Raw genomic sequence first — 27,112 nt, forward strand, 5'->3', positions numbered from 1 at the left:
TCAGAGGGCCCGGAGAGATATTAGGGAGAAGTGGGCACTGCCAAAGCAGGCAGGCAGATGTAAGGACACTTCAACATGGAGGTGCCCTCGGTTGCCTGCAGAGAAGTCTTCAAATCAACAGGTCCGAAGTCGGTGGAGCTGTCACAGTGAAGGGGAAACCCATTTGCAGAAGTAATACTGACAATGTTCCAGCCTTTGATGCTCGCAGCCCCATCATTGGGGCATAGACCCTCCACCTCCAATGGCCACCCAGCCTGCTGCTTGGAGGTTGCCTCCAATTAGCCAATGGCCTCTGCTCTCAGTGGAAGGCAGTCTGGCAGCGGGAAAATACTGGCACCATTGAAAAATGGTCCCTAAGTGGTGCTTTCTTCGCCCATATTGGCTGCCTGCCAGTTTGGAGCAGTTTGCCACCTCTGGTCTCGGTCAACCTCAGGAAAGTTCTCTGGAAGTGAGAATGTGCAGGCAGCCATCCTGATGTGGCTCCCCATTATATTGTGGTCATCCGCCTCCAACCCAGTCTCCATGGAGCCAGGAAAATTCAGCCTCTTATATCTGGATAATTATATTAAAAGATAATTATAAGGTTATGAAACCAGATCTAGCCAGTGAATTGGGAAACTGGGTTATAAGGTAGGGCAGTAGAGATGCAGTGGCTGACTTTCAAGGAGATATTTAATAAATCTCAGCAAAGATTTATCCCAGTGAGAAGGAAAGACTTTGAGAAGAATGCATCATCCATGGATGAATAAGAAAGTTAAGGTTAGTATCAAATTGAAAGAAATACTATACAAATCTGCAAAGATTCATGGCAGGTCTAAAGATTGGTCAAATTTTAAGAATCTGCAAATAATAAAAATAGGAAAAGAGTAACTAAAGCTAGTGTTGATCCTTTAGAGAGTGAGTCTGGAGAATTGATAATGGAAAACAAGGAAGTGGCAGAGGCATTGTATTTTATAAAAGCAAAATATTGTGGATGCTGGAAATCTGAAACAAAAACAGAAAATGCTGGAACAACTCAGCAGGTCTGACAGCATCTGTGGAGAGAGAAAAACAAAGTTAACGTTTCGAGTCCATATGATCTCTGAAGAAGGATCATACATGCTCGAAACATTAACTTTGTTTTTCTCTCTCCACAGGTGCCGTCAGACCGGCTGAGTTTTTCCAGCATTTTCTGTCTTTACTGTAGAAGACTTAGAAAACTTCCTAAAGATACTTAAAAGTCAAGGGATGGACGGGAGGGAGGAATTTCAAACAATCATCACAGGGAAAAGGTGCTGGGAAAGCTATTAGACCTAAAGGTTGATAAGTCCCCAGGACCAGGTGGCCTGCATTCTAGGGTCTTAAAAAAAGTGGCTGCAGAGATTGTAGAGGCATTGGTTATAATCTTCCAACATTCCTTAGATTCTGGAAGGGCCCCAGTGGATTGTGAAATAGCTAATATAACACATTTATTCAAGAAAGAAGGGAGACAGAAAGCAGGACAGTTAACCTAGCATCTGTCATAGCAAAATTGCTAGAATCCATTATTAAGGAGGTTATGGCAGGATATTTAGAAAATCATAATTTGATCAGGCAGAGTCAATATTGTTTTGTGAAATGGAAATCATGTTTCACTAATCTATTAGAGTTTTTTGAGGCAGTATCAAGGAAGGTGAACAAAAGGGAACTTGTAGATGTGCTGCACTTGGATTTCTAGAAGGTATTTGATAAGGTGACATGTCAAAGGTTATTACACATAAGATTACATGGTGTAGGGGTAACATATTAGCATGGATAAAGGATCGGTTAGCTAACAGGAAGCAGAGAGTAGGGATGAATGGGTCTTTTTCAGGTTGGCAGTCTGTAACAAGTGGAGTGCCATGGGGATTAGTGCTGGGGCCTCAACTATTTACAATCTACATCAATGATTTGGATGAAGGAACTGAATGTATGGTAGCTAAATTTGCCAATAACACCAAGATAGGTAGGAAAGTAAGTTGTCAAGAGGAGGTAGAGAGTCTGCAAAGGGATATAGACTGGTTAAGTGAGTGGGGAAAAAATTGGCAGATGGAGTATAATGTCAGAATATGAGAACTTGTCCACTTTGGCAGGAATAATAGAAAAGCTGTATACTATTTAAATGGAAAAATATTGCAGAACACGGTGATACAGAGGCACCTGGGTGTCCTGGCCCATGAATAAAAGTTAGCATGCTGATACAGCAAGTGATTAGGGGGGCAAATGGAATGTTGGCATTTATTGCAAGGGGAATGGAAGTAGGGAAGTTTTACTGCAGCAGTACAGGACCTTATTGAGACCATATCTGGAATACTGTGTACAGGTTTGGTCTCCTTATTTGAAAAAAAAAGATATAATGTCATTAAAAGAGAAGGTTCACTCTACTAATCCCTGGGATGAGGGGCTTATCTCATGAAGAATGATTGAATAAGTTGCGCCTATATCCAAAGGAGATTAGATGGATGAGAGGTGATCTTATTGAAGCATATAAGATCCTGAGCGGATTTGATAGGGTAGGTACTGGGAGAAAGTTTCCACTTGTGGGAGAGACTAGAACAAGGGGGCACAGTTTATTAATAAGAGTTATACTTTTTAAGATGGAGATGAGGAAAACAAAATTTTCTCGACAGGGTCATTAGAACCATAGAACCATAGAAAATTTACAGCACAGAAGGAGGCCATTCAGCCCATCTTGTCCATGCCAGCCCGAGGACACCCAGGTGCCCTTTCTAATCCCTCCTTCCTGCAAATGGCCCATAGCCCTGCAGCTTACAGCACTTAAGGTGCAGATCCAGGTACTTTTTAAAAGAGTTTGGAGTTTCTGCCTCTACCACCAACTTGGGCAGCGAATTCCAGATACCCATTACCCTCTGCGTAAAAAAGTTCTTCCTCATGTCCCCCCTACACCTTCTGCCACTTATCTTGAATCTATGTCCCCTGGTTCCAGAATTCTCCACCAAGGGAAACAATTTTATCCTGTCCACTCTATCTATTCCCCTCATAATTGTGTATACCTCAATCAAGTCACCTCTCAGCCTTCTTTGTTCTAAGGAAAATAACCCCAACCTATCCAATCTCTCCTCGTAGCTACACTTTTTTAACCCTGGCAACATTCTTGTAAACCTCCTTTGCACTCTCTCCAGAGCTATTACGTCTTTCCTGTAATGTGGTGACCAGAACTGCACACAATACTCCAGTTGTGGCCTCACTAGTGTTTTGTACAATTCCAACGTTATATCCTTACTTTTATATTCTATACCTCTGCCAGTGAAGGAGAGCATTCCATATGCCTTCTTTACAGCCTTGTCTACTTGAACTGCTGCCTTCAGGGACCTGTGTACTTGTACGCCAAGATCTCTCACTTCATCTACCCCTCTTAGTATATTCCCATTTATTGTGTAATCCCTGTAACTGTCTGATCTCCCTAAATGTATGACCTCACACTTCTCTATGTTAAAATCCATCTGCCACTTTACCGCCCACTCCACCAACCCATCTATATCATTTTGGAGATTATGGCTATCCTCTACACTATACACTACTCGGCCAATCTTCGTGTCATCTGCAAATTTCCCAAGTATGTGGAATTCTCTTTCCAAGAAAGCAGTGAAGGGCTGGGTCACTGAATTTATTCAAAGCAGAGTTATACAGATTTTTATAAACAAGGGAGCCAAGGATTATGGTGGGGGGCAGACAGCAAAGTGGAGTCGAGACTACAACCAGATCAGCCATGATCTTATTGAATGGTGGAGCAGGCTCGAAGAGCTGCATGGCCTATTCCTGTTTCTATTTCTGATAAACACTCAGTCATTGTGGTAAAATAATGATTGCTTTTATTTCAGATTTTCAGGAATATTCCTTTTCAATATAACGGTCAGTATTAGAGGAGACACTGGAGTTTAACTGGTACACTCTGCTTACTTTCAAGGGACCCTCTAGTGTTCAGTTTTCAATATGCAGTCATGACGCAGCACAAAAAATAACTAAATGAAGATTTGAGGTCATGGTCCTTACCCATCAGCAACATTAACTAATTAGAGAACTGGGCTTCAGTCAATAGTATTAATTAAAGATCAGAGCTTCACTTTAGAAAATTAACAAAATAATATGAGGGCTGTCAAGGGGGTGATTGATGGGGGCAGGAAGATGCAATCCTGACAAACAGATTATGCTTCACACTGCTATACCATAGGAGTATTGTGGAGTTGAGGAGATGGGGGAATGTGGAGGGAGTGGCAGGTGTGCAATATTGTAATATTGATATAGGCTGGTGAGCTGATGGGCCAGCAATAGGTGAGCTTTGGGACAGTCAGTGGGCAGGCCAACAAAGTGAGATATGCTCCAGGTCCAAACCTCTGTGACTTGGCAAGAACAGAACAAAAGCATGGATTTCTCCGGGTCCCTGAGGTGACTACAATGGACTTGCTTTTCTTGGCTGGCCTCCCATCTTCCATCCTTTACAAACTTGGGCTCATCAAAAATCTGCTGCCTATATCCTAATTTGATATAAATCCTATTCACCCATTTCTCTGTGCTTGCTGATCTACTTTGGCTCCCAGTTTGGCAACCCCTCAACTTTTTAAATTCCCATTCTTGGTTTGCAAACCACTCGATGGTCTTGCCCCTCCCTATCTCTGTAACCTCCTCCAGTCCCTACAACCCTCCCTATCTCTGTAACCTCCTCCAGTCCCTACAACCCTCCCTATCTCTGTAACCTCCTCCAGCTCTGCAGCCCTCCTCCCTACCTCTGTAACCTCCTCCAGCTCTGCAACCCTCGGAGCTATTTTCATTCCTTCAATTCTGTCTCTTGCACATCCCTGATTTTAATTGTCCTAACATTAGTGGCCATGCCTTCAACTACCTGGGCCCTGAACTCTGGAATTATCTCACTAAACCAATCGACCTCTCTACCACTCTCTCCTCCTTTAAGATACTCCTTAAATACTACCTCTTTGACCAAGCTTTAGACCATCTACCCTAATATCTCCTTATTTGGCTTGGTATCGAATTTTATTTGAGAATGTTCCTGTGAATTGCCTTGAGATGTTTGACTGCATGACAGTACCATGTAAATGCAAATGATTGTTGTACTTTTAGCCCGATGTTTGCTGTTCTCCAGGAAATGCACTGTTACAGTAGTGCCTTGTGACAAATAACAGATACTGCGGTTAAAGTTGACATTAAGGTTTGGCTTCAGTTGATTGACAGTCCCATGGTATTAGAAGCCCAAAAATTGCATTCACAGTGCCACCTACAGGTGGCAGGCATAGTGCCACCTCTTGAATGTTGAGACTACTCACTATATTTAATTTATAGTGGAGAAGGAATATCTTACAGTATATCTCGTCAGCCTAGGAACAGGATTCTAAACAGCTGTGATGATATTTTGCTAAATAATCAAGAAACACTATCTTTTTCTAAGCTAATTATTATTCATAATTTATACAGGGAAGAAAAACTGAGTTATCATTGTACTAGTCTTGGAAATCAAATATGCATACCTTACACTACTCCCTGTTTGGTCATCATAATTTCATGTGGTCCCAAGGGTAATTTTTGAGATTTTCCTAGACAATAGTTAAAGTGGCCCTTCTCCATCACCCACCTCCTAATAAAGGACTCAGAAGCCATAAGAATTAATCTCCATAGCACCTAGTACCAAAACAGCATCAATGTCACATCAACTCACTTCCAGAGTGGCCTGTGCCAAACGCCATCTTGATGAGGTTGTAAGCATAGACATTGAGTTGGAAGTACGTAAAGTAGACAGATCATAACGTCAATCATTGTAATGCTGATTTCACGCCAGTGCTGCCATTTTGGACCTCACCGCTCTAGTGCCCTCTCCAAAACACTCACACGTGAACATGCGCTCAGCAGCACAAAGGACCCCCCACCCCACCCATGCCAGTGCTATTTAAAGGAATAATCAATGACTTGCAGATTAATTGTGCTTAGTTTCTTCTGGCTCTGTTTGAGTTTAAGTGCTGAATGTTTGGAGAAGTTGCTTACAGTTAGGGAAGTCTGCAGGGAGTGGTGCTGCACGTGGGGAAGGCTTTGGGTACAACTGCATAGGCTCTGAGCACACCGCTTGCTCCCAAGCATGGGTGCCATAGTAACAGTCCCCGCTGGGCTGCAGCATGAGTGGCAGATGGTGCAGAGGCAGTAAATAAGAGGACAAGCTGCTCGCAATGGGAGGAGGAGGAGAGGGAAATGGGTTTTCAAGAGGAGGCCTTATCCACCTAGAGTCTTCGAGAAGCACATTTCCTACTTCTGCCTAAGCCGGCAGCAGTGCGTTTGTCATCTGTGTTTCAGCAAGGAGCTGCTCACAAAATTCTGCCACCTCTTGGAACCAGACTGGTGACCTGAGAGGTGTGTGAGGATGGTGCTACTAGTGACTGTGAAGGTGGCCATGGCCCTGAATTTCTTCACATTGGGATCCTTCCAGTTTGGAATTGACAACGTATCTAACATGCTCTCAGTTCACTGTCCATCACTATATCAGGAGTGACAAAGGTTCCATATGTCAGAAGAGGGGAATTCATTGTGTTTTCTCTGAACCGAGAGAAGCAAGTGGGCATTCAGGTAGCTTTACCAGGATAGAGGGCTTCCCCGTGAGGCAAGATGCCAATAACTGTGGCTTTGCAGAGGCATGCAGCCACTCAACAGCGGGTTTAGTGCTGGACTGCATGCTGCAATCATTATAATTAGCAGGCAGAATGAAGTTTGCATACTGCACACGTTAATTAAGCATCACAATCCCTGCATCCAATTTCGTGGGCTATCCAATTTAGCCTGCAGAGCCTCTTTAGATGTTTTGCAGATGCCTTGAGAGTTTTAAGGATCACCATTAATTGCGCCAAACACCAGGTTCATGTTTTACATTTTCTCTGTCAACATCTTTTCGACCTTCTCCCAATGGATATTTCCATTCATTGGCAAAACTCCATTTCCCCTGCATCTGCTGTGTTCATTACAGCATTTCAGTGACATATCTCAATCAGAAATATTTCACAGAAAGAGGCCACTTGGCTCATTGTGCTCGTGCTGGGCAATTAGTCCCAATTTTCCCATAGACCTTTAAAGTTCAGTTCCCCGCCCCATCTACCCGAACCCTCTTCTCCCGCTCCCATTTCAACCTAGAGAACGAACAAACATTACTCAAACAAAACTGACTCAGTCCGCCCAAAAACTAAAAACTTGAACACAGCCCTGAATGTAGTCCTTATGACAAGTCAGCACTGCAAATGAAATGCTGTATGGGTTCGTCATAACTTGAGGTGCAAGTATACTCAATATTCCATCGCAAAAAAGGGCAAAAAAAATAAAAACAGGCAAAGTTGCAGGTTGCGCCACAGTAACACTAAAGAAATGACTGAAATGGAGGTGTGAATGCTGAAGGCATAAGGTTTATTTTCTACAGCAATCTAGAGGAATGTTCACTACAGATCCCAGAACATTTTTGACAATTTGGGCGGAATTTTCCGAGCCCACATGACAGGTGGCGTGCGCGGAAAACATGGTGGGACCCACTTCATGACAGTGTGAAGGCAGGTCGCGATCTTCCGCTCAGCCCGCTGACAGCGGGCCACATTTCCTGCCATCGGTCAGCGGGGAGCTAATTGTAATACATTAGCATATATTTAAAAGGCCATCCCGCCAGGCTCTTGGAACCCCACCATATCGTCCGTCCACATTGGCGGGAAAGCACGCCGATGTGTTTCACAACAGCACACAGGCGACGTGCACTTGGCGACCTTCACTTTGGGGGGAACTGAGGTGAGTGAGCAGCTGCGTTCTCCACAGTTTGCCCGTTGTTTATAGGCCTCAGGGGCACTGGGGGGAAGGGGAAACTGATGCCTGGCCTTGGAGGCGACTGCTGAAAGGTGGGGGGGGGTTGTCTGGCAGGAAGTGCTGGCCAGCCTCGGAGGTGACTGCTGATGGGGGGGGTCACATGCTGCATCCCACGCACAGGCGATCGAGGTGGGGGGCAGGGTAACCAAGGGAAGTGGCCACGCATTAGGGACATCTGTATAAATTGACCAGGCCTCTGCAACTAAGACAGATCAGGCGCAGCCACAGAGATATAATTGGGGTCAGTGTCACCAACGACTGTGCATGTCTAGGGACCTGGTGGCTCACATCTGCCACTTACTGCAGGACTTGGCTTCAAGGGGATATGGAGGGCATCCACTGCCAGTGGCTGTGAAAGTGACTGCGGTGCTCAATTTCTATGCCAGTGGCTCCTTTCAGGGCTCCACAGGTGACCTCTGTGGGATTTCACAATCCGCCCTCCACAAATGAATCCATGAGGTCACGGATGCCATCTTCTCCATGGCACACAACTTTGTGCATTTCACCTGGGACCGGGACAGCCAGGATGCAAGGGCCGTTGGATTTGCCCTGATCTCGGGATTCCCACAGGTGCAGGGTGCGATTGCACTCATGTGGCGCTCAGGTCTCCATCGCTACACTCAATGGATTTCACCAACCGCAAGGGCTTCCACTCACTGAACGTGCAGCTGGTGTGCGACCACCAGAAATGCATCCTGCAGGTATGTACACGGTTTCCAGGGAGAGTGCACGACGCCTACATCCTGAGTCAGTCACAGATCCCTGCAGTTTTCCAGGGTCCACAGAGGCTGCAGGAATGGTTCCTTGGGGACAAGGGCTACCCGCAGAGGCCGTGGCTGATGACACCCATGCAGCGGCCTCAGACTGCAGCAGAGCGACTCTATAATGAGGCTCATGCAGAAACTCGCAACTTGGTGAAGCAGACCATCGGGATGCTGAAGATGCAGTTCCAGTGTTTGGTCTGGTGGAGCCCTGCAATACAGTCCGCAGAGGGTGTCACGCATCGTTGTCATCTGCAGCGCCTTTTACAACCTGGCGCTGCAAAAGAGTGAGGAGCTGGCTGAGGAGGGGAATGGAGGAACTGCATGACTCCTCTGATGAGGAGGACTCCAACGGGGATGAGGGTGAGGGGGTCCACGGTGGTGATGACAATAGGGATGAGGCTCTCACACTGGCTAGACAAGGCAGGCGCACTCGCGAGGACCTCATAGCTGCCAGATTTGTGGAGGATGATGACGACATGCAGTGAGGTGTCCCATAGATCCTCACATTGCAGTCTTGGCAGTGAGTGAGATCCCTGTGGATATGTGATGGATTTGTGAGTGTGTGAGTTGAGAGTGACGAGAAGAGTGACTTACCCTGGCAGAACGAAGGAGCTCATTCATCCTTTTGCGGCACTGGATGGCTGTCCTCCTCTGCAGGGCATTTGCCACCGCTGCCACCACCTCCCAAGCAGGGTTGGTGACATTGCTACCCATCCTGTGGCCAGAGCAGGGATACAGCACATCTCGGCGGCCTACACAGCATCCAGCAGTCGCTCAAGGGACCCATCGTTGAAACTAGGGGCTGTAGTCTTTTTGCCTTTGCTGGCCATGTCTCCCGGGCAGCAGTGGTGAGCTGGTGGTGATGAGCAGTTTGCTGGAAGCTGCTTTTTAAAGATGGTGGCCGGTGTGATGCAACAGCGGGGTGATGGCAGGCGGGCAAATGAGAGCCTGCCCGCCATGGAAACGGCGTGTTTCCCAAGAGTGAATATATAATGAGGTGGGCTCGGAACGTCCCACTTTTCACCATTTTTATCAGCGGGTGAGACCCCATTTTACCTGCCCGCCACCGCACTTAGTGCAATTCTGGGAAAATTCCGCCCTTTATTTGATACATTTTCTATTATTTTCAGACTTATTGTAGCTCTGGCTTTAAAGCCAAAACATAATTTCACTTGTAAAGTTTACCGATGTTTTAAACATTAAAAAAACTTTGGCGATGTCAGTATAGTTTTGCAAGGCCAGTTAAAACCTTGCACTCTCCATAAGCTTGAACTCATTGGAAACTCTGCTGCCCATATCTTAAAATGCACCAAGTCTCATGCACCCATCATCCCTTTCTCGTTGACCTGCACTCGCTCCTGGTCTAGCAATATCTCCATTTTGAAATTCGTATCCTTGTTTTCAAATTCCTCCATGTCCTTGTAAATCTGTCATCTCTTCTAGCCTTGCGACCTCTGTCCTCCTTCAATTCTGGCCTCTTGTGCATCCCTGAGTTGTGGCTGTGGGCATCACTTTTATTGGTTGAAATAAAAGCTTTGGGTGGAATTTAATGCAGGTGTCAGGGCGCTCATCATCTGCTACACCATTTGGTGGCACCCCCACCGATCTGATCTCCAGGTCCCTTGACAGAATAAAGTGCCTATTAGCAGGAACCTTACTGCCAGGGCTTCAGGCTCCCCTGGGGTCATTTAACTTCTGCATTGCCATGGCTGGAGGGGACATCCCAACCCAAAAGCTGCCAACCAGATGCCTACAGCTCTGCAATACCAGGAACAGTGGCCCCTGTCAGTATTACAGTGGGGTCTAACCAGAGGATTGGCAATGGATCCTCCAGGGTCAGGTAAGTAGAATGGAATGGAGTTATCAGGGAGGGGACACTGAGCAGGGGAGAGAGGTTGACAGCAAGTGCAGAGGGGTGGCTTCCTCTAGGCCCACCTTCCTGATGCTGGGTCCCTCAATCAGGCAGAGAGTGCTTCAGAATGCGAGACCCCTGTCCACCCCTCCACCCAGAAGGCGACAGGGAAGAAGATGGACAAATGTGATGTTGATGATTCACTTGCATGGAGGATAATTGGCAACTTGGACTGATCATGATAAATGACCTAACTTCATGTTGTAATCTCAATGCATCTCCATGTACTTCTAAACCATGAGCACATCTTAATTTTTTTTTTGCTTCAAATTTGTGTGCAGTCAACAATTGGGAAAAGTAATTTCTAACTGGTTTTAATAACCTCCAGTTCAGCCCTCCAATGAATATATGTAACTTCCAGTCCTGTAAGAAGAAATGATTTTTCTTCACCTGACAAGCTGACAAATGGGTTCAAACACTGATATCAGCTTAAAAAGCTAAGAGTTGGTATCTGTGGTCTTTAGTGTTATAGATTCTACAGTACAGAAGCACTCCATTCAGCCCAATTTATCAATGCTGCACACAAATTGCTTCTTTACCTCCTGCCTCCATAACTATCTGTTCCTTGCTCTCATATGATGTTTCACATGCTTGCCACACTTTGGCTAAAGGAATTCCTCCTCAACTTTGTGGTGTCATGCTCATTTTATATTTCTCTGCCCCCCTGCCCCAGCCCTGGTCCTGGATCACCCACAAGTGGAAAAAGTTTCTCCACATCCTACATATCAACACCTTTATAATTTTAAAGACCTGTGTCAGATCTCGTCAATCTTTTTTCCAGTGAACAGAGGCCCAGCTCGGCCAATTCTTCCTGGTACTTTTGCCATTTTAATTCTGATAACATTGTTATGAACTTTTTCTTCACTTTCTCCAGTGCTTCAATTATCTTTTTATAGTTTGGAGACAAGAACTCTTTATATTTAATATTTCCATTTCATATTTCCGCTTTGTCTTCCTAACGGTCCTTGAAACCTCTTTCCTAAGCCCCTCATGTTCTCTTTTGTCATCCCCTCTTTTATTATTAAGTATTGCTCACTGTTATACTTTTTTAATTGTCAATATATTTTATTCAGTTTACCTTTTTTAGCCCCATCCTTATTCTCTCATTGCTGGCCTGTCCTGATCTATAAGGGGGAATTTTACAGCCCCATTTCGATGGTAGCGGAGCCGTAAAATGCGGCAAGCCATTCAAAAGTCCATATCTCTCTCAACCATTATCTTAAATATTATTATGTCGTGATCACTGCTTCCTAGGTGATCTCCCACACTTCTGTTATCCTCTCCAGCTCATTTCCCATTATTGGATCTAGTTGTGCTCCCTCCCTTAATGGACTTCTCACATATTTGGCAGAATTTTCCCCCTCATCAGGGGGGATGTTGATGGGCTGGCGCGCTTCCGATTGGCGTCTCCGATTAAGGCCCGCCCAGCTTGACGATCCCCAGGGAAGTGCTATGCGCTCCCTGTGTGGGCGGGGGGGAATCCCTAAAATCAAGAGTGCGCTCTTTCGTGCATGCGCACAGAAGAGTGCACTCATCTCCCTGAGGCTAAGTGCTGCCTCAGGGAGATCGGCTCTACTTTCAACAATATTAAAAATAGAAAAAAAAATTCCCTTACATGTCCCCTCATGTGACAATGTCACATGAGTTGGGATATGTTCATAATTTCCATAACAACTTTATTAAAATTTTTAAAACGCGACATGAAACCTCATCCCGCCAGTGGATGAGGTTTCATGTTTTTTCTATTTGCCGCCGGGGCTCTTGGCCTGCCCGCCAACCTTAAGGTTGGACGGGCAGATCCTTTAATTGCTTAATTGATCCTGTCAATGGCTTCAATTGGCCATTGACAGGTTGGCGGGCCCGCAGCTAATTTTGCTGCACCCCCGCCTTCCTGAAAATTTAAATGGGACGCGGTGACGTTGAGAGGAACTCCCAACGTCATCCTGTGTCATTTTACGCATCGGCGAGCGGGCCCCGCCCCCGCCCCAGCTGCTGACGGTAAAATCCTGCCCATTGGGATATAAAGGAATCTTGCACGCGATGGGTGGGATTTTCCAGTCCTGCCCACCCCGGGACCGGAAATTCCCTCCTGAAGTCAATGGACCTTTTGCTAATCTGCCAAATTTTCCATCCCGCCTGCGATGATTCCTGCAGCCGGCGGGACCGGAAATTCCCGCCCTCTGTAAAACTCAATCCCATTTTCACCTTTCATCCTCTCCGCTCACTGTTTATCTGGGGTATAGTTGAAATCTCACATAATTATGATTTTTAAAAAATTAATTTCATGGACCTGCTTACACATATTTCCTTTCACTTCCTTTAGGTTGGTTTGTAATATACCCCTGATAATGATAATATAACTAATCCCTTTCTATCTTTCCTCTTTTCCAAATGGATTCTGTTTCAATCTGTTTGCTACTGCCATTTGTTATTTCTGATTAACACAGCTATGCCGAACTAAGCCATGCAATGCTTCTTTCCTCATTTAACCCATGCAGGAAACAGGGCTGGAAGCACTCCAGAAGCTGTTCACCACTTCGACCATGTATATTACTCTGAGACAGACAGAGGATAAAGGATGTTAAGAGCACCTAATATAGTTGCTCTATTGTTCTTGGATATGACTTTGCCGCATGCAAATCTCTCCCTCTATCTCATCTCCATTGTTTGGTAGCCTGAAACACACATCAAAAATTGTACCACTTCCTTTATATCTTTTCTTTAGCTCTATTTATATGACTTGTGTCTTAAAGCAATTCCCTAGAGTATTGTTAAGTTCCAACACTGTGGTAGAGTCCTCCACCAACACCTAACCCCAGGTTTGATAAGAGTATGAATACCCTAAAATATCTTGCGGCCCTGCATAAGCTCAAGCTCATAGCAACCGTTCTGCTATTTACTTATTTAGCAATTGCCACTGATGATAAATTAATTATTTGCATTTATGTTCCTATATTTGCATATAAGTTTCCTGCTGGGGAAATGGTGGCATAATGGCATTGTCATTGGGCAAGTAATCCAGACACCCAGGGTAATACTCTGGGGACCCAGCTTCGAATGCCACCACGGCAGATGGTGGAATTTGAATTCAATAAAAATCTGATGATGACCATGAAACCATTGCCAATTGTCTTAAAAACCCATCTGGTTCACTAATGTCCTTTAGGGAAGGAAATCTGCCATCCTTACCTGGGCTGGCCCACATATGTGACTCCAGACCCACAGCAATGTGGCTGGCTCTTAAAATGCCCTCTGAACAAGGGCAATTAGGGATGACAATAAATGCTGGCCCAGCCAGCGACACCTGCATCCCATGAATGAATAAAAAGAAAAAAAACCATGCAAATCTGCACTTTGTTCTTTTTTGCAAGCCATTTACAAGTTACAAGATACATATCCAGAATGGCGCATTAGGAATGTAAACTTTCTCTATCCAATGAAGAGAATAGCAATTAAGTAGTGCCTGTCATCATGGGGAATTGCAGAAACTAGGTAAATAATCATGACATTTGTGAATTTATTATCATTTTGCACTGTAAGCAGATGTTCCAATTTGAGAAATATTTTATGACAGTGAAGAATCAACCAAATGTGAAAATGTGAGATTTAGTGAAATTGACTAAGATTCAGTGTCTCCTTCAGGCTCCAGAAACTTTGGGTTGTCACAAACCATTTATTATATCCAACATAAATTGTAGTCAAAATTAATTTCAGTATAAGTTAAATTAAGAAATTTTGGAGTCAGCATCCAGGTATGTAGCAAATGCAGTTCACTGATGTATGAAGAAAACGTATGCAAATGTGCTCTAACTGGTCAAATTCTTAACACAGTAGAGGAACATAGCAACATATGGATTTTCAAAAGCAGGAGTACAAGTGAGAAAAGGCAAAAAATGGGCGAATTTTATTCTGTTTTTTTAATATATAGGAAGGGTTAATAATGAAAGCAAGGATGATGAATCTGTACAAAATATTAATGATTGTGCCTGCGCATTGTAGATTGATAAACAATCATTTCCTGGTGGTTTCTGAAAGAAAATTAATTTTAAATATTGTAAGTTGTACAAAATGACCCTTTATTTAATTCTGTTATATAAAAGAAAACTCTTTGATTTAATTCAAATTTACCTAAACATAGCCAATGAATCCCAAAATCTTCATTAAGTACCTGTTTCTCGTGTTCTTCCTCAGATGCTCAATAAGTCACCATTGCAGGTTTCGATGGTCCACCCGACTCGGTTAAACCAGGATGCAAGTGAGAAGGATTCACAGCTGAAAATAAAGGAGCATTTACTAAGAAAAAAGGATATTGTCATTGAAAGGTAAAGTCCAGGACCTCTTTTGTGGTTCTTTGTTTTTCCATTTCGTATCAGTATGGAAATCTACTTCATTTTGTTAACTTATCGGGCAAAGCAAGGTCAAAATGACTCAAAAAGGTTAATTGTGGTTCCTCTCTAGTAATCCTGTGAAAAGATTACTGCAGTATTTAGGGAGAACAGTTTGGCCATATCAATGTTTTTTTTCCACTTCTGGTGGGAATTTGATTTATAAAGGCCATAAATTGTAACAAAATTACTTATCTGGAGGTCTTTATTTTGCTGACCTCCAATACTTGGCTTTAATACTACCAATAACATTTCAGGACTGCTCATCTTATGCCAATTATAGCCATTCAGATGTAATTTTAAATACAAAGCAGCACTAAGCCAAACAGCTACAGCAATGCATAAGCATGAATTTTCCCATTTTCTGGTCTGTCATTGGGGATTCCTATGTTAACATCACAAATGTAAAAATGGGTAGTAACTGGGATAATGGAGCTACAATAGGCTTTGACTTTTTTGACAGATTTTTTGGTTTGATGGAAAGAATATATTAAGCATACATAAAATGAGCAGGACCAGGAAAGGCCATTTTGCGTGGCTGATTTCAAAAGTAGTGTACAGCATTCTCTACCCATCACCCCCTACCCATTTTCTCACCAAACACCTGCCCCACTCTTTATTAAAATTACTGGCTAACCTCAGCAGGTCAATTCAAAATTTCACCATCTTCTGTTATCGCTGATATGTCTGGAACAAATATGGTTTTATTTAGTGTGTAATGTACCTTTAAGAACAATAAATGTTAAGGAAGATCACATGATCTGTAGTAACCAAAAGGAGAGTGGCACGGGCTGCCTCAGCAGTCAGAATAGAGATAGAGTTGAAGCAGAAATTTGCCCTTGGCGTGCGAGCTTGGCGGGAGTGGGCAGGAGTGGTTGGGAAGCCGACCACTGCCCGCGATTGGCCCGAAGGCAATTTCACACTGGCGGGCCAATTAAGGCCCGCCCAACGTGGAAGTCGAGTGGTAGCACTGAGCGCTGCCTGTGTGGGCAGAGAGAGGAATGCAAGCTGGGCGAGCGTGAACTTCGCGAGTGCGTGCTACAAAATCTCCCTGAGGCAGAGAGCTGCTTCAGGGAGATGAACTGATTTCAGATAAAAAAAATTAAAGAGCTTAGAAATGTTATGAAACATGTCCCCTCATGTGACTCTGTCACCTGAGCAGGGACATGTTTTTAATTCAAGTGTAAAATTTTTATTTGCCTTAAGAAACCACATCCCGCCTGTGGATGAAGTTTCCTAAAAAATGTAAAGGCTGCTTGGCCTTTTCACATGCCCACCAACTGTTAGGTTGGACGGGCAGCGTAAATTTGAATTTAATTAACTATTTAATGGCCTTAGTAGGCCTTTTAATTGTTGGCGTGCGCGCTGCAGACTATGGCATGTGCCCGTTGAATGAAAAATCGCAGGACTATGCGATGACGTCAGGACGCTCACCCGACATCATCGCGCGTCATTTTATGCTCAGCTGGGTTATGCACACGCACACCCACCGAGCGTAATTTTCTGCTCCTGAAGTTGAAAGCACACATGTATTTGCTGCCGAGTTTATTGTAAATAAACTTAATGTTTCCACTCAAGAAATGTCTGTAGATCAACACTATCATTTAATAGTACAACTCAGCCACCCTACAACAAACTGACAACGAGGATAAAACAGGATTGAACAGAAGAAATCAAGTTAAAAAGAAATCGGCACTGTACCTCCCCCAGTGATTGTAAGTAGCAAGCTCCATTAGAATTGAAGAAGTTATCCTCTCTCAAAATGCCACAATTTGGGAGAATGTATCCTTTTGAACCAGCCACAGATGATTGGTCTCAATACATAGAACGCCAAACATTCTTTTTTCAAGCAATCGAGATTAATCGGGAAGAGAAGATGCATGCGATCATCTTGAGTACTTGTGGGAGTAAAATCTACGGTTTGATTCGAAGTTTGATGGCACCCAGTGCCCCAGATTCAAAAAAATTCGATGAATTGGTGGACCTCGTGAAGGGTCATTTTCAACCCAAGCCCTTAGTAACGATGCAGAGGTTCAGGTTTAATTCATGAAACAGAGCCTCAGATGAGACAATTGCATGTTATGTGGCAAGTTTGAAGCAGCTAACAGAATATTGTGCGTTCGGTATGATTCTGAACGACATGCTCAGAGACCTTTTAGTGTGTGGTGTGAAAGAGGACACTAGTTAGAAAAGTTTATTGTCCGAAGTGAATCTGGATTTCAAGAAGGCACTAAAGATAATGTTGGCCATGGAAAGCGCAGTAAGAAATTCAAAAGCAATACATGGTGCGCAAAATGGCGCCGTCCTCCACATTGGGCGGGAAACCTCAACCGAAAGAGGCGCAAAAAAGCAAGACTCTGCTGAGAAGCGGGAAACAGCCTCCACTAGCCAAAGAATGAAGAAAAATAACTTAGCAATGAAATCGAAAAATAATTTTAGTAGAGGTGGAAACAATCAATATTTTAGCGATTGGCAGTTTAAAAAAATCGAATGCTCCTATTGTCACAGAAATGGACATATGATAAGGCAGTTCAAGGAAAGGTTCAAGCAGACTTGTAAACAAAAGAAGAAACAGCCACCAAGCTAAAAACATAGACGGGTGAAGACATTCAAGTAAAAGACATAAGCAGAGTAACTGTTCATTATGGAAGCCAATCGGCAAAACTATCCTGGATGGTGGTAACAGGTAAAGGGCCAAGCCTCCTGGGGTGAAGTTGGTTAAACGAGATTAAGTTAGAATGGGCTGAAATTTTCCAGTTGAGAGCAAATGGGCTACCAGAGCTACTTAGAAAGTACGCCACCGTCTTCAAGGATCAACTGGGGAAAATTCAGGGCCTGTAGGCCGAGATTTATGTGGATCCGGAAGCAACCCCTCACTTCTTGAAAGCGAGACCTGTGCCATATGCCCTGTGAGAAAAAGTCAAAATTGAACTGAACAGACAAGAGAAACTGTACAGTTCTCAGCCTGGGCAGCACTCATAGTCCCCGTCCTTAAACCCGATCAAAGCATCTGAATTTACAGAGACAACAAACTAATGGTTAATAAAGTAGCTAAGCTAGACAGACACCCCATTCCAAAAATCAAAGACCTATATGCCAAGCTGGCAGGAGGGATAACATACACAAAGCTTGACATGAGTCATGCTTATCAACAAGTAGAGTTCATGCTTCTGAACAACTAGAGTTGGATAATGCCTCCCGGGAATTTGTCACAATTAATACCCACAAAGGGTTGTACCAATATGTACGATTGCCTTTCGGTGTCTCCTCCGCCTGTACCATCTTTCAGAGAACAATGGAAAGCTTAATGCAGGGACTGCCCCAGGTTGTAGTCTATTTAGACGACATATTGGTGACAGGATTCACTGAAAAAGAGCATTAGACAAAGCCTAAGGAGTCTTAAAATATTTCTTGCAAGCTGGAGTGCATTTCAAAAAAGAGAAGTGCACTTTCCAAGTGAAGGAGGTAATCTGTTTGGGTTGCCGGGTAGATTCACAGGGCCTCCATCCAGCTGAGGAGAAAGTGAGAGCCATAAGAGAGGCACCTGTGCCAAAAACGCCTCAGAGCTCAAATCATTCTAGGAATGATCAACTATTATGGGCGGTTCTTATCCAATTTATCTACAGTGCTGGCTCCCCTGCTTTCTCTACTCTACTGGTCTTGGGAGGCGCCCCAGGAAGAAGCTTTCATAAAGGTGAAACAATTGTTGCACTTGTCCAATCTATTAGTGTGTTATGACCAGACGAAAGAATTGGTGCTGACATGTGACGCATCTTCCTACGGAGTGGGAGCAGTGCTCTTTCATCGGATGGACAATGGTATGGAACGGCCAATTGTGATGTATCATGAACGCTCACCACAGCGGAAAACAGTACTTGCAGTTAGAAGAAGAGGGCCTGTCCATCATCTGATTAAGGCACGGCACTTACGAGTGCTGAGTTTCAACGGTTTATCAGCCTCAACGGTATCACTCATGTGAAATCTGCACCGTACCACCCTGCCTCAAATGGACTGGTCGAAAGGGCGGTTCAAACGTTCAAGACAGGCATGAGAAAGCTAACTGGTGATTCCTTGGCAACCATGCTTGTACGCTCCTTTTTCCTTACAGGAATACCCCTCATACAACAACAGGTGTCACACCTGTGGTGTTATTGTTGAAATGCCGCCTCAGGACGAGATTGAGCTTAATAATGCTGAATTTAGAGGGGAAGGTGGAAAGGAGGCAGGGAAGCCAGAAAACTGGACACAACTGGCATAGTCACGAGAGGAAATTCATCGTGGGAGAGTTGGTGTATGTAAAAAACTTCGGGGAAGGACCAAAGCAGTTACTGGGTGAAATAAGTGTGGTGACTGGACCTCTATCTTACCCCGTGGAGGTGGAAGGCCGGATCATTCGTAAACATGTGGACCATTTAAAGAGAGAGAACAAATCATCAAGATTTTGTTCCACCATTGACTATGACCGGGTCTGCTTATCCTGTTGTGAATACTCAACCCAGGACTGACATGTCTGATGTTCCTGTAAGAGTTGAGGATACAGAACTACAAGTGCCCACCGAAGCACCTACTGCTCAGGCAACTCCGGAAAAGGAGGTTCCTGGCAAAGAATCTGAAGCTGTGGAGCTGCGACATTCCACACGTATCAGGAAACCACCTGAAAGACTGAACTTGTAAATTCCTTACCAGTGTAAATATTATATCGTCTCGAAAAATATGTACTTGTAAACATAAAGCACACTTGTAGTTTCTGCTGAGTATATTGTAAATAAAAAAGTTTCCACCCAAGAAGTGTGTGCAGATCAACTCTATCACTAATAGTACACTCTACAATCAGCCACTCTACAACAATGTCCAATCTCTTTGGCTCTTGTGAACTTCATCCCATGCCCTTTGCTGTCACCCTTGATAAATGCTTTCTCATGATTCAATCACACTTAGTGTGATTAAAATTGGGAATTTTTTCTAATAGGTAGTTGTTCCACAATGTCATTTTTACACATGGGGCCTGTTAAAAATGCACCCCAATGAGTTTACAATTTAATTATATTTAGCAAGCGCATAGAGGAATTTGTCCCTCAATGCATTTGTAAACTACCAAAATATTTAAGCAACGTTCAAGAGAAAAGGCTCAACTTATTCTGTTCATATATGTAAGATCTATACTCTGTTCTTCTGGAAAGTATGATGCTTTTTAATGTTTAATTTATTCTGTCATCCTTTTCTTTCCCTATTGATGTGAAGCTTTTGCATGATCCTCTCTGTGTTTACTGTATAAACAGGCATGCATCACTTAGACCTATTATGAATGATTATGTTCAGAATTATCAGTTTCATAATGAGACGATGAAAGCATAATAATGATGGCATAGTACGAACAGAAAGTTGTGTTAATTTGGGACCAAAATATTGTACTCACAAGGAAGCACAGATGGAGAAGACAAAAAATGATTTTAATCATCCAAATCAGCTCTTCCTGTGATTAGTGCCTGAGTCATTCAATTCTCTTTGCCTTTATTAGCACAAAACACTCAATATAGCAACACTAAGAAATGCAGCAGTGAGAAAGGTGCTCATTTATACATCTGTCAGAAACATTTCTTTGCTCTTTGCGTGCTTTCAAGTACAGTGGGTATTATTATTAAGGCAAACTTGGCAACCAGCTTATGCACAGCAGGACCCCACATGCTGCATTAGTACCGGCCAAAATGGCAGCAGCAATACAATAATGTGGGGCAGGATTTTACATCCCGTGGGCAGGCGTGCGCCTGACCCGATCAGGCGTAAAATAATACGCAATATCTCGGTCGGTAGGTGTGCACACGAGTCAGCAATGCACCCACAATTAGAAGGCCTATTAAGGCCATTAATTTATTAATTGAAACCTATTTTTTGCTGCCCGCCCAACCTTATGGTTGGCAGGCAGGCTAGTGGGCCAGGCGGCCGTTGGATTTTTTATGAAACCTCATCCACAGGACGGATGAGGTTTCCAACAGTACTTTTAAAAAAAACATTTCAGATATCAGACACATTTCAGTATGTCCCTGTTCATGTGACTGAGTCATACGTGGGGACATGTTTCTCTCATTTTTAAAATCTTCCCTTTTGTTTCTTCTTCAGCTCCCTGATGCAGCTCCCTGCCTTCAGGGAGCTTTCAGTGCGCGCTCCCCTGCGCATGCGCAGACTTCAGCGTTCGCCCTCCTCCCACCCCCACCCCAGCAGCGCTGAGCTTCTCAGCGTGCCCTTCATGCTGGCTGCCCGTTAATTGGCCAGCCAACGTGAAATCGCAGTTGGGGGCCGTTTGCGGGCGGCTGGCCGTTTTGCAGCTGCTGCCAGGTCCACCCATTGCACCCACCCGCCGACCGGAAAATCCTGACTGTGGTGTCAGCTTGTTGGTTTAATTGTGTATCTGGTGCATAAAGCGCTGGGAATCTCATCTGGTTGTGGAGCTGGAATGTCAGGAAGGCTGCTGTCTATTTATGTGCTATTAATGTGCTTTCTTTTAATGTAGTGGGGCACAAAGTCCACACTTGAAGAATTTAGCTGTTGGACATCTGGAGAACTGTGCAATGCTAAGTAAGGTTGGCTCATTATAAAGAAGCAACATTTTTAATTCTTTTAATTAAAGTGTCTTCCCCTTCAGTGTCCACTGGAAATAGAGGGCCTGATTTTTAAATGGATCGAGGCCAAGATCAAAGGTGGGCAGTGCGGTGAAACAATATGTCACTATGCCTTCTTTACCTTGGAACCCATTACTGCAACATGCTGGATACTCTCCAAAAAACTTGCTATTTGCCTTTGCTTGAATGAACACTCATAGATAGGCACAAAACTCATTAAGTTCCTATCTAACATCAATTACCCATTGACCTTTAAAGGGTGTGCCATTTCAAAGCTACATACTAATTCAATATAAGTAAAAGTGTAACAGTCATAAGAATGTGCACAAATGTCAAAAATACTTTTCTCCTTTTATGTGTCAAAATCCAGGCAAGTTTATTCTTCAACCTAATTTGCTTGTCATTATGAAACAGATTTTCAGCACTATTCGTGACTGCAGCTTTCAAATTGCAATCAAATTGTCTGTTATAAAATATCTGTATCAATTATTTTCTACAATTTTTTTAATGGTGTAGCATACAGAAATAATGTTGCATATGATTTCTTTTCTTCAAGCCACATCTAACTACAAGATTATTTAGTTGCTATAAAGGTCTGGCTTTCCAGATGTTGCATGTGGGCATATTGGATTGTTTGGATATAACACAGAGTGGAAACTGTCTTGTGACAATCACAACTCCTAATAAAGCCTGCCTGGCATTACACCATCATTTGAATGGCCTCCTTCACTGGCATAAGATCCTCCGAGACCAAACTTCCTCTGTGCATTCAACTAGGTGATCCAATTCGCCCAAGCAAAACATAACTATCTGCCACATAAGTGATCTTAGTAAGTAGCCCCATTATTGCCGCCTAAAAATGCATTCTGAAGTTAGGGTTAGACATATGATGAATCCTAAAAATAATTAATTTTTCTATACAGTACAAGAATTCAACTGTGATACATACAGTCACTTTTTGTTTGGTGTCAGAAGAACTTTGGCCGGATTTTTAGTCTGGCAGGCGCCCGTGGTTGGCAGGCCCAGGAGTGGCCGGGGAACAGACCCCCAACCGCAATTTCACGCTGGCTGGCCAATTAATAGTCAGCCAGCATGAAAGGCATGCTGAAAGGCTCAGCACTGCCGGGGTGGGGGCGGGAGGAGGGCGACCACTGAAGTCAGCGCGAGCCCAGGGGAGCGTGGAATGAAAGCTTTTAATTGTCAGCAGGCGTGCTTCCGACTCTCACGCGTGCCCGCTGACTGTAATAGCGCACAAGTGCATGATGACATAGGGATGCTCGCCTGTCATCACGTGCTTTTTCACGCTGACACACGCTGAGTGAAAAATTTTGCCCTTATGTTCTCTTTTTACTAACAGGCAGAATTGTTGTCCATATCACATGCTGATTGGTGAGCAAAGCACTGGGTAGTTGTAGGGTGGTGGTGGTGGAGGGGAGGGTGTGGGATGGAGATATTGGTGATGCAGCTAAAGATGCACATCAACTCTCTTTTTACTGTTTTTAAAAAATTGTCTGGGATGGAAGTGATCCTGGCAAGGCAGTGTTGACATATCGTTATTGCATGAAGACTTTAAGAGAAAATGGCAGTATCTACCCTGTCAAACTCCTTAAGGGTTTTGTAAATTTCAATGAGATCCCCTCTCATTCTTCTAAACTCTAGAGAATAGGAACCTTTCTCCTCAGTCTTACTTCATAGGACAACCCCCCATCCCAGGAATTAGTCTAGTGAAGCTTCTCACTTCCTCTAAGATAAGGAGACCAAAACATCACATAATACTCCACAGTACAAGTGTCTATATCATTGCTTTAAGACTTCTTTACACTTCTGTTAATTTTATAAATCAAGGCTAATTATAGACAGGTGAAGGCCGATGATTGCTGATTTCTTGAGCAAATATAAAGAGACAATATTTGACACTGTGGGAGTAGAATAAGGAGCTATGCACTTGTACTGCTTCGCTGTGTGAATATATCCTAAAACTGAGCAAAGGTTGGCTTCTGGGATCCTACTTCACCTATTGACTGTCAGAAGTTTCACGTTTTATACTCCAATCCTCTTGTAATTAAGGCTAACATGCAGCTTCGTTTCCTCGTTGTTAGCTGTACCTGCAAGTTAACTTTCTGGGATTCATGTACAAGGACACCAGGAGGTGTCAGCTGTGGCTCAGTTCATAGCACCCTCGCCTTTGAATCAGAAGGTTGTGGGTTCATGTCCCACTCCCAGAAACCAAGAACTGTGAATGTACTCGAAAGAGTTACATGCGATCTGTTGATAACTCGAAAGAGTTACAAGGACACCAGGTCCCTCTGGATACCAACATTTCACAAGCGTCTGTCACCTTTTAAAAAAATTCTGCTTTTCTATTTTTATTACCAAAATGGATAGATTCATACTTCCCACATCATATTCCACTGCATGTTCTTGTCCACTCATTTAACTTACCTATTCACTATGGGACCTCTTTGCATCCTTCTCACAGTTTACTTTCATACCTAGCTTTGTATAATCAGCTCAGTGTGCTGCATTACTCAGTTTGGTGAAAAAAGCTCTGACTTCATCATAATTATAACTCCTCATTTCTGGTAACAGCCTAGTGGATCTATACTGCATCGTTTCTATGGGCCTGAAGTTTTCAGGAGGCAGGCGGGCTCAGCAGGAGCAGGCGGGGGTGGTTGCAGAGCCAATCACAGCCCGCAATCGGCTGCGTGCCACCATTTTATGTGGGCGGACCAATTAAGGCCCGCCCAACGTAAGCCGCAACTGTTAGCGCTCAGTGCGACCTGTGCGGGCTTGGGGAGGAGGGAGAGTTGGGGCCAACGCTCTTTCGTGCATGCGCGCGACAGAGCACTTCAATCTCCCTGAGGCACGAAATTTTTTTTACTTATTTAAGAAAAGCTTTAGGAAACCTCATCCCACTCATGGATGAGGTTTCCTAAAAAATGCGAAGGCCGCTTGGCCTTTTTGACTGCCCGCCAACCGTAAGATTGGACGGGCAGTGTTAACAAGTACTTCAATAAGTTCTTAATAGCCTTAATAGGCCGTTTACATATCGGCAGGCTTGCAGCCGACTCCAGCGCACGCCCGCCAAATGAAATACTGCGCGTCATTTTATGCATTGGCATGTCGGGCCAGCCCCCGCATGCCAACTGAAAAATTCTGCCCATTGTGTTTTTTATAATAAATGCCCAAAATTGTACACAAAACTCCAACTGCAGCCTAACTAAAGTAATTTATACATTTAATATTATCTCTTTGCTTTTGCATTATGTATCTCTTGATAAAATATCAACAATTCTACTTATTTTTATGGCCATACTTACTTGTGCCATTATCTTTAATAACCTCTACAAACACACAAGCCCCTCTGTTTCTCCATTTCCTTTAAAATCTTACCATTTAAAATATATTTCTTTTCCCTATTCTCACTTCCACAATGTATTACTTCAAATCTCCCTGCAATGCACCACCGCTGCCACCTTCTTGCCAATGCTCATTAATCCATGTCTTCCTGGGGTAGAATTTTCAGGTCAGCAGGTGGCCACGATCGCCGGGTCCAGGAGCGGCTGGGGAAACGGACCGCTGACCGCGATTGGCCCCCGACCGCAATTTCACGTTGGCTGGCAAATTAACGGCCAGCCAGCGTGAAATGCAGGCTAAAAGGCTCAGCGCTGTCGGGGTGGAGGCGGGAGGAGGGCGAGCGCTGAAGTCTGCGCGGGCACAAGGGAGTGCGCACTGAAAGTTCCCTGAAGGTAGAGAGCTGCCTCAGGGAGCTGAAGAATTTAAAACCAATCAATAAAGATTTGAAACTGCAGAAAAAAATGTCCACACATCAGATTCACTCACATGAAAATATAGATGATGAAAATTCTGTCCAAACATTTTTCACCAAGTTCAGACCTGCTCTTACCTGGTGTCATCTGCACACCCAGGGTTTCACACTCCTGGCCTACCTACATCCGGCTTCAGTGGAGGCAGCTGGTGATTCAAAGGGCGCCTGTAAATTTCCAAAGGTGCCTTTATCACCACCTACCAACCCGCCCCCAACCTGGCCACTATTTAATGGGCAGCAGGCAAGGTCTTGAGCAGCCAATTCATGGCCACTTTTAAGGGTCATCTTTCACCCGGCCGCAAATTTTCAGCAGGAGGAGGTCAGCGACAGGTGGGAAGCTAACCAAATAAATCTGCTTAGGCCACGGACAGGAAGGCGGAGGGTGGGGTGCCTCCTTCACTGGCTCCCTTTTCTGATCAGAGACTCACGTGTGGTCTGCTCCCCCGTCCATAGGTGCCCCTTCCCTTCCTTGCCTGTGCACCTTGGCTCCCTCTCACCTCTGCCTGCTTTCCCTGCACCTCCTTCCCTGGGGCCTCCTCTCTCCTGGCCCATCCAAGAACTTCTCCAATTTACTGGGAACAATCACTCCTGCCAGTCTCTTCACTGAGACTGGACATAATCCCAGCAGTAGTCACTGCTCCCAGTGGCGCTGCTAGGACCACAGAGCTGCCAACCAATCAGATTGGCTGGCAGCTTTTGGAGGCCGGACTTCCTCCCCAGATAGGGGCAGAAGTCTCACCCTGAGCCACTTAACACTCCAAGGGCTAACTGGCTGCGGGGCAGGCCAGTGAAGCAGTGGTGGGTTTCATGACTGATTTTTTGGCAGCAGGGCAATGAACCCCACTACCTCTGAAATCTTGCCTTACAATTTTGGTCAAGCACATTTAGAATTTCGTGCTGACTGATTCCAATATTTTTCCATATGATTAGTAATTTCCTTGTCTACCATAAACACTGAAGATTTGTCAACAAGAATTCTGACTTGCAGACAAAATGGGGCACAATCGTACAGTAGGAAGGAAGAGAGAGGCAGATACCTTTTGCAATATGTGCCATAGAACAAAGTGAAGCAATGCTGTCTGACATTGAACATATGGCTATCAATTGCAACATGCCATTTATAAATGAGTTCCATTACCACGAGGTGATTTTATTTATGGAAGAACATCTGCTTTGTGGCAACAAACCTAGCTTAATACCTAGTTCTTACAAGGTGTCAAATAACGTCACTTAATTCTTGGAGGCTATCACCTAGTCAATAAATAATCCAGTCTGCGTTATTACATTGCAAAGTGATATAAACATTAGTCTAAAATTAGACTGTAGGCCAGTATCTCCACTGAAGTTCATGGCCTGGAGATTGCAGGCATCACATTCTGTCAATGTAGATATGGCAGAACAAAACTCCCTTGCCTAAGGTCAAAGACCCTGTCCAAATTCTGGGAATGTGGTTATTTGCATTGTTGTGGTGTGCCAATTGGTATCAGCAATGGCCGGTCAGCCCATGTAAGGCAGAACAAAGCCTTCCAAATTCCAGAGAGGTGGAGCCATAGGAAGATTCTGTCCACAAATCCCCATGTTAAAGGGACATAATGGGGAAATTTCCTGCGTTTCCCTGGACATTTTTTCCTTTATGATCTTGACATTCACACCAGTGAAGACTTTATGTAAGCCCCTTTTAGGCCTTCTAAAGGTCCAAACTAGAATAAATTAATTGACTTTGGAGAGGATTGATTCTCTTCTCTTGTCAGAGT

The 27,112-nt window shown here is 44.1% G+C and overlaps 1 protein-coding gene across 4 annotated transcripts in view; it reads left to right on the plus strand.

Moving 5' to 3' along the window:
* cep85l (centrosomal protein 85L) overlaps nucleotides 1–27,112 on the plus strand; it is a 360,923-nt gene that overhangs the window by 250,212 nt on the left and 83,599 nt on the right. For all 4 annotated transcript variants that reach the window (XM_078542192.1, XM_078542191.1, XM_078542193.1 and 1 more), the window contains one exon: nucleotides 14,719–14,849. In XM_078542192.1, the coding sequence (XP_078398318.1) occupies nucleotides 14,719–14,849 (131 nt within the window). The remainder of the gene's footprint in view (nucleotides 1–14,718; nucleotides 14,850–27,112) is intronic.

Source organism: Cetorhinus maximus, chromosome 5, assembly GCF_964194155.1.
Source record: "Cetorhinus maximus chromosome 5, sCetMax3.hap1.1, whole genome shotgun sequence".
Lineage (NCBI taxonomy): Eukaryota > Metazoa > Chordata > Chondrichthyes > Lamniformes > Cetorhinidae > Cetorhinus > Cetorhinus maximus.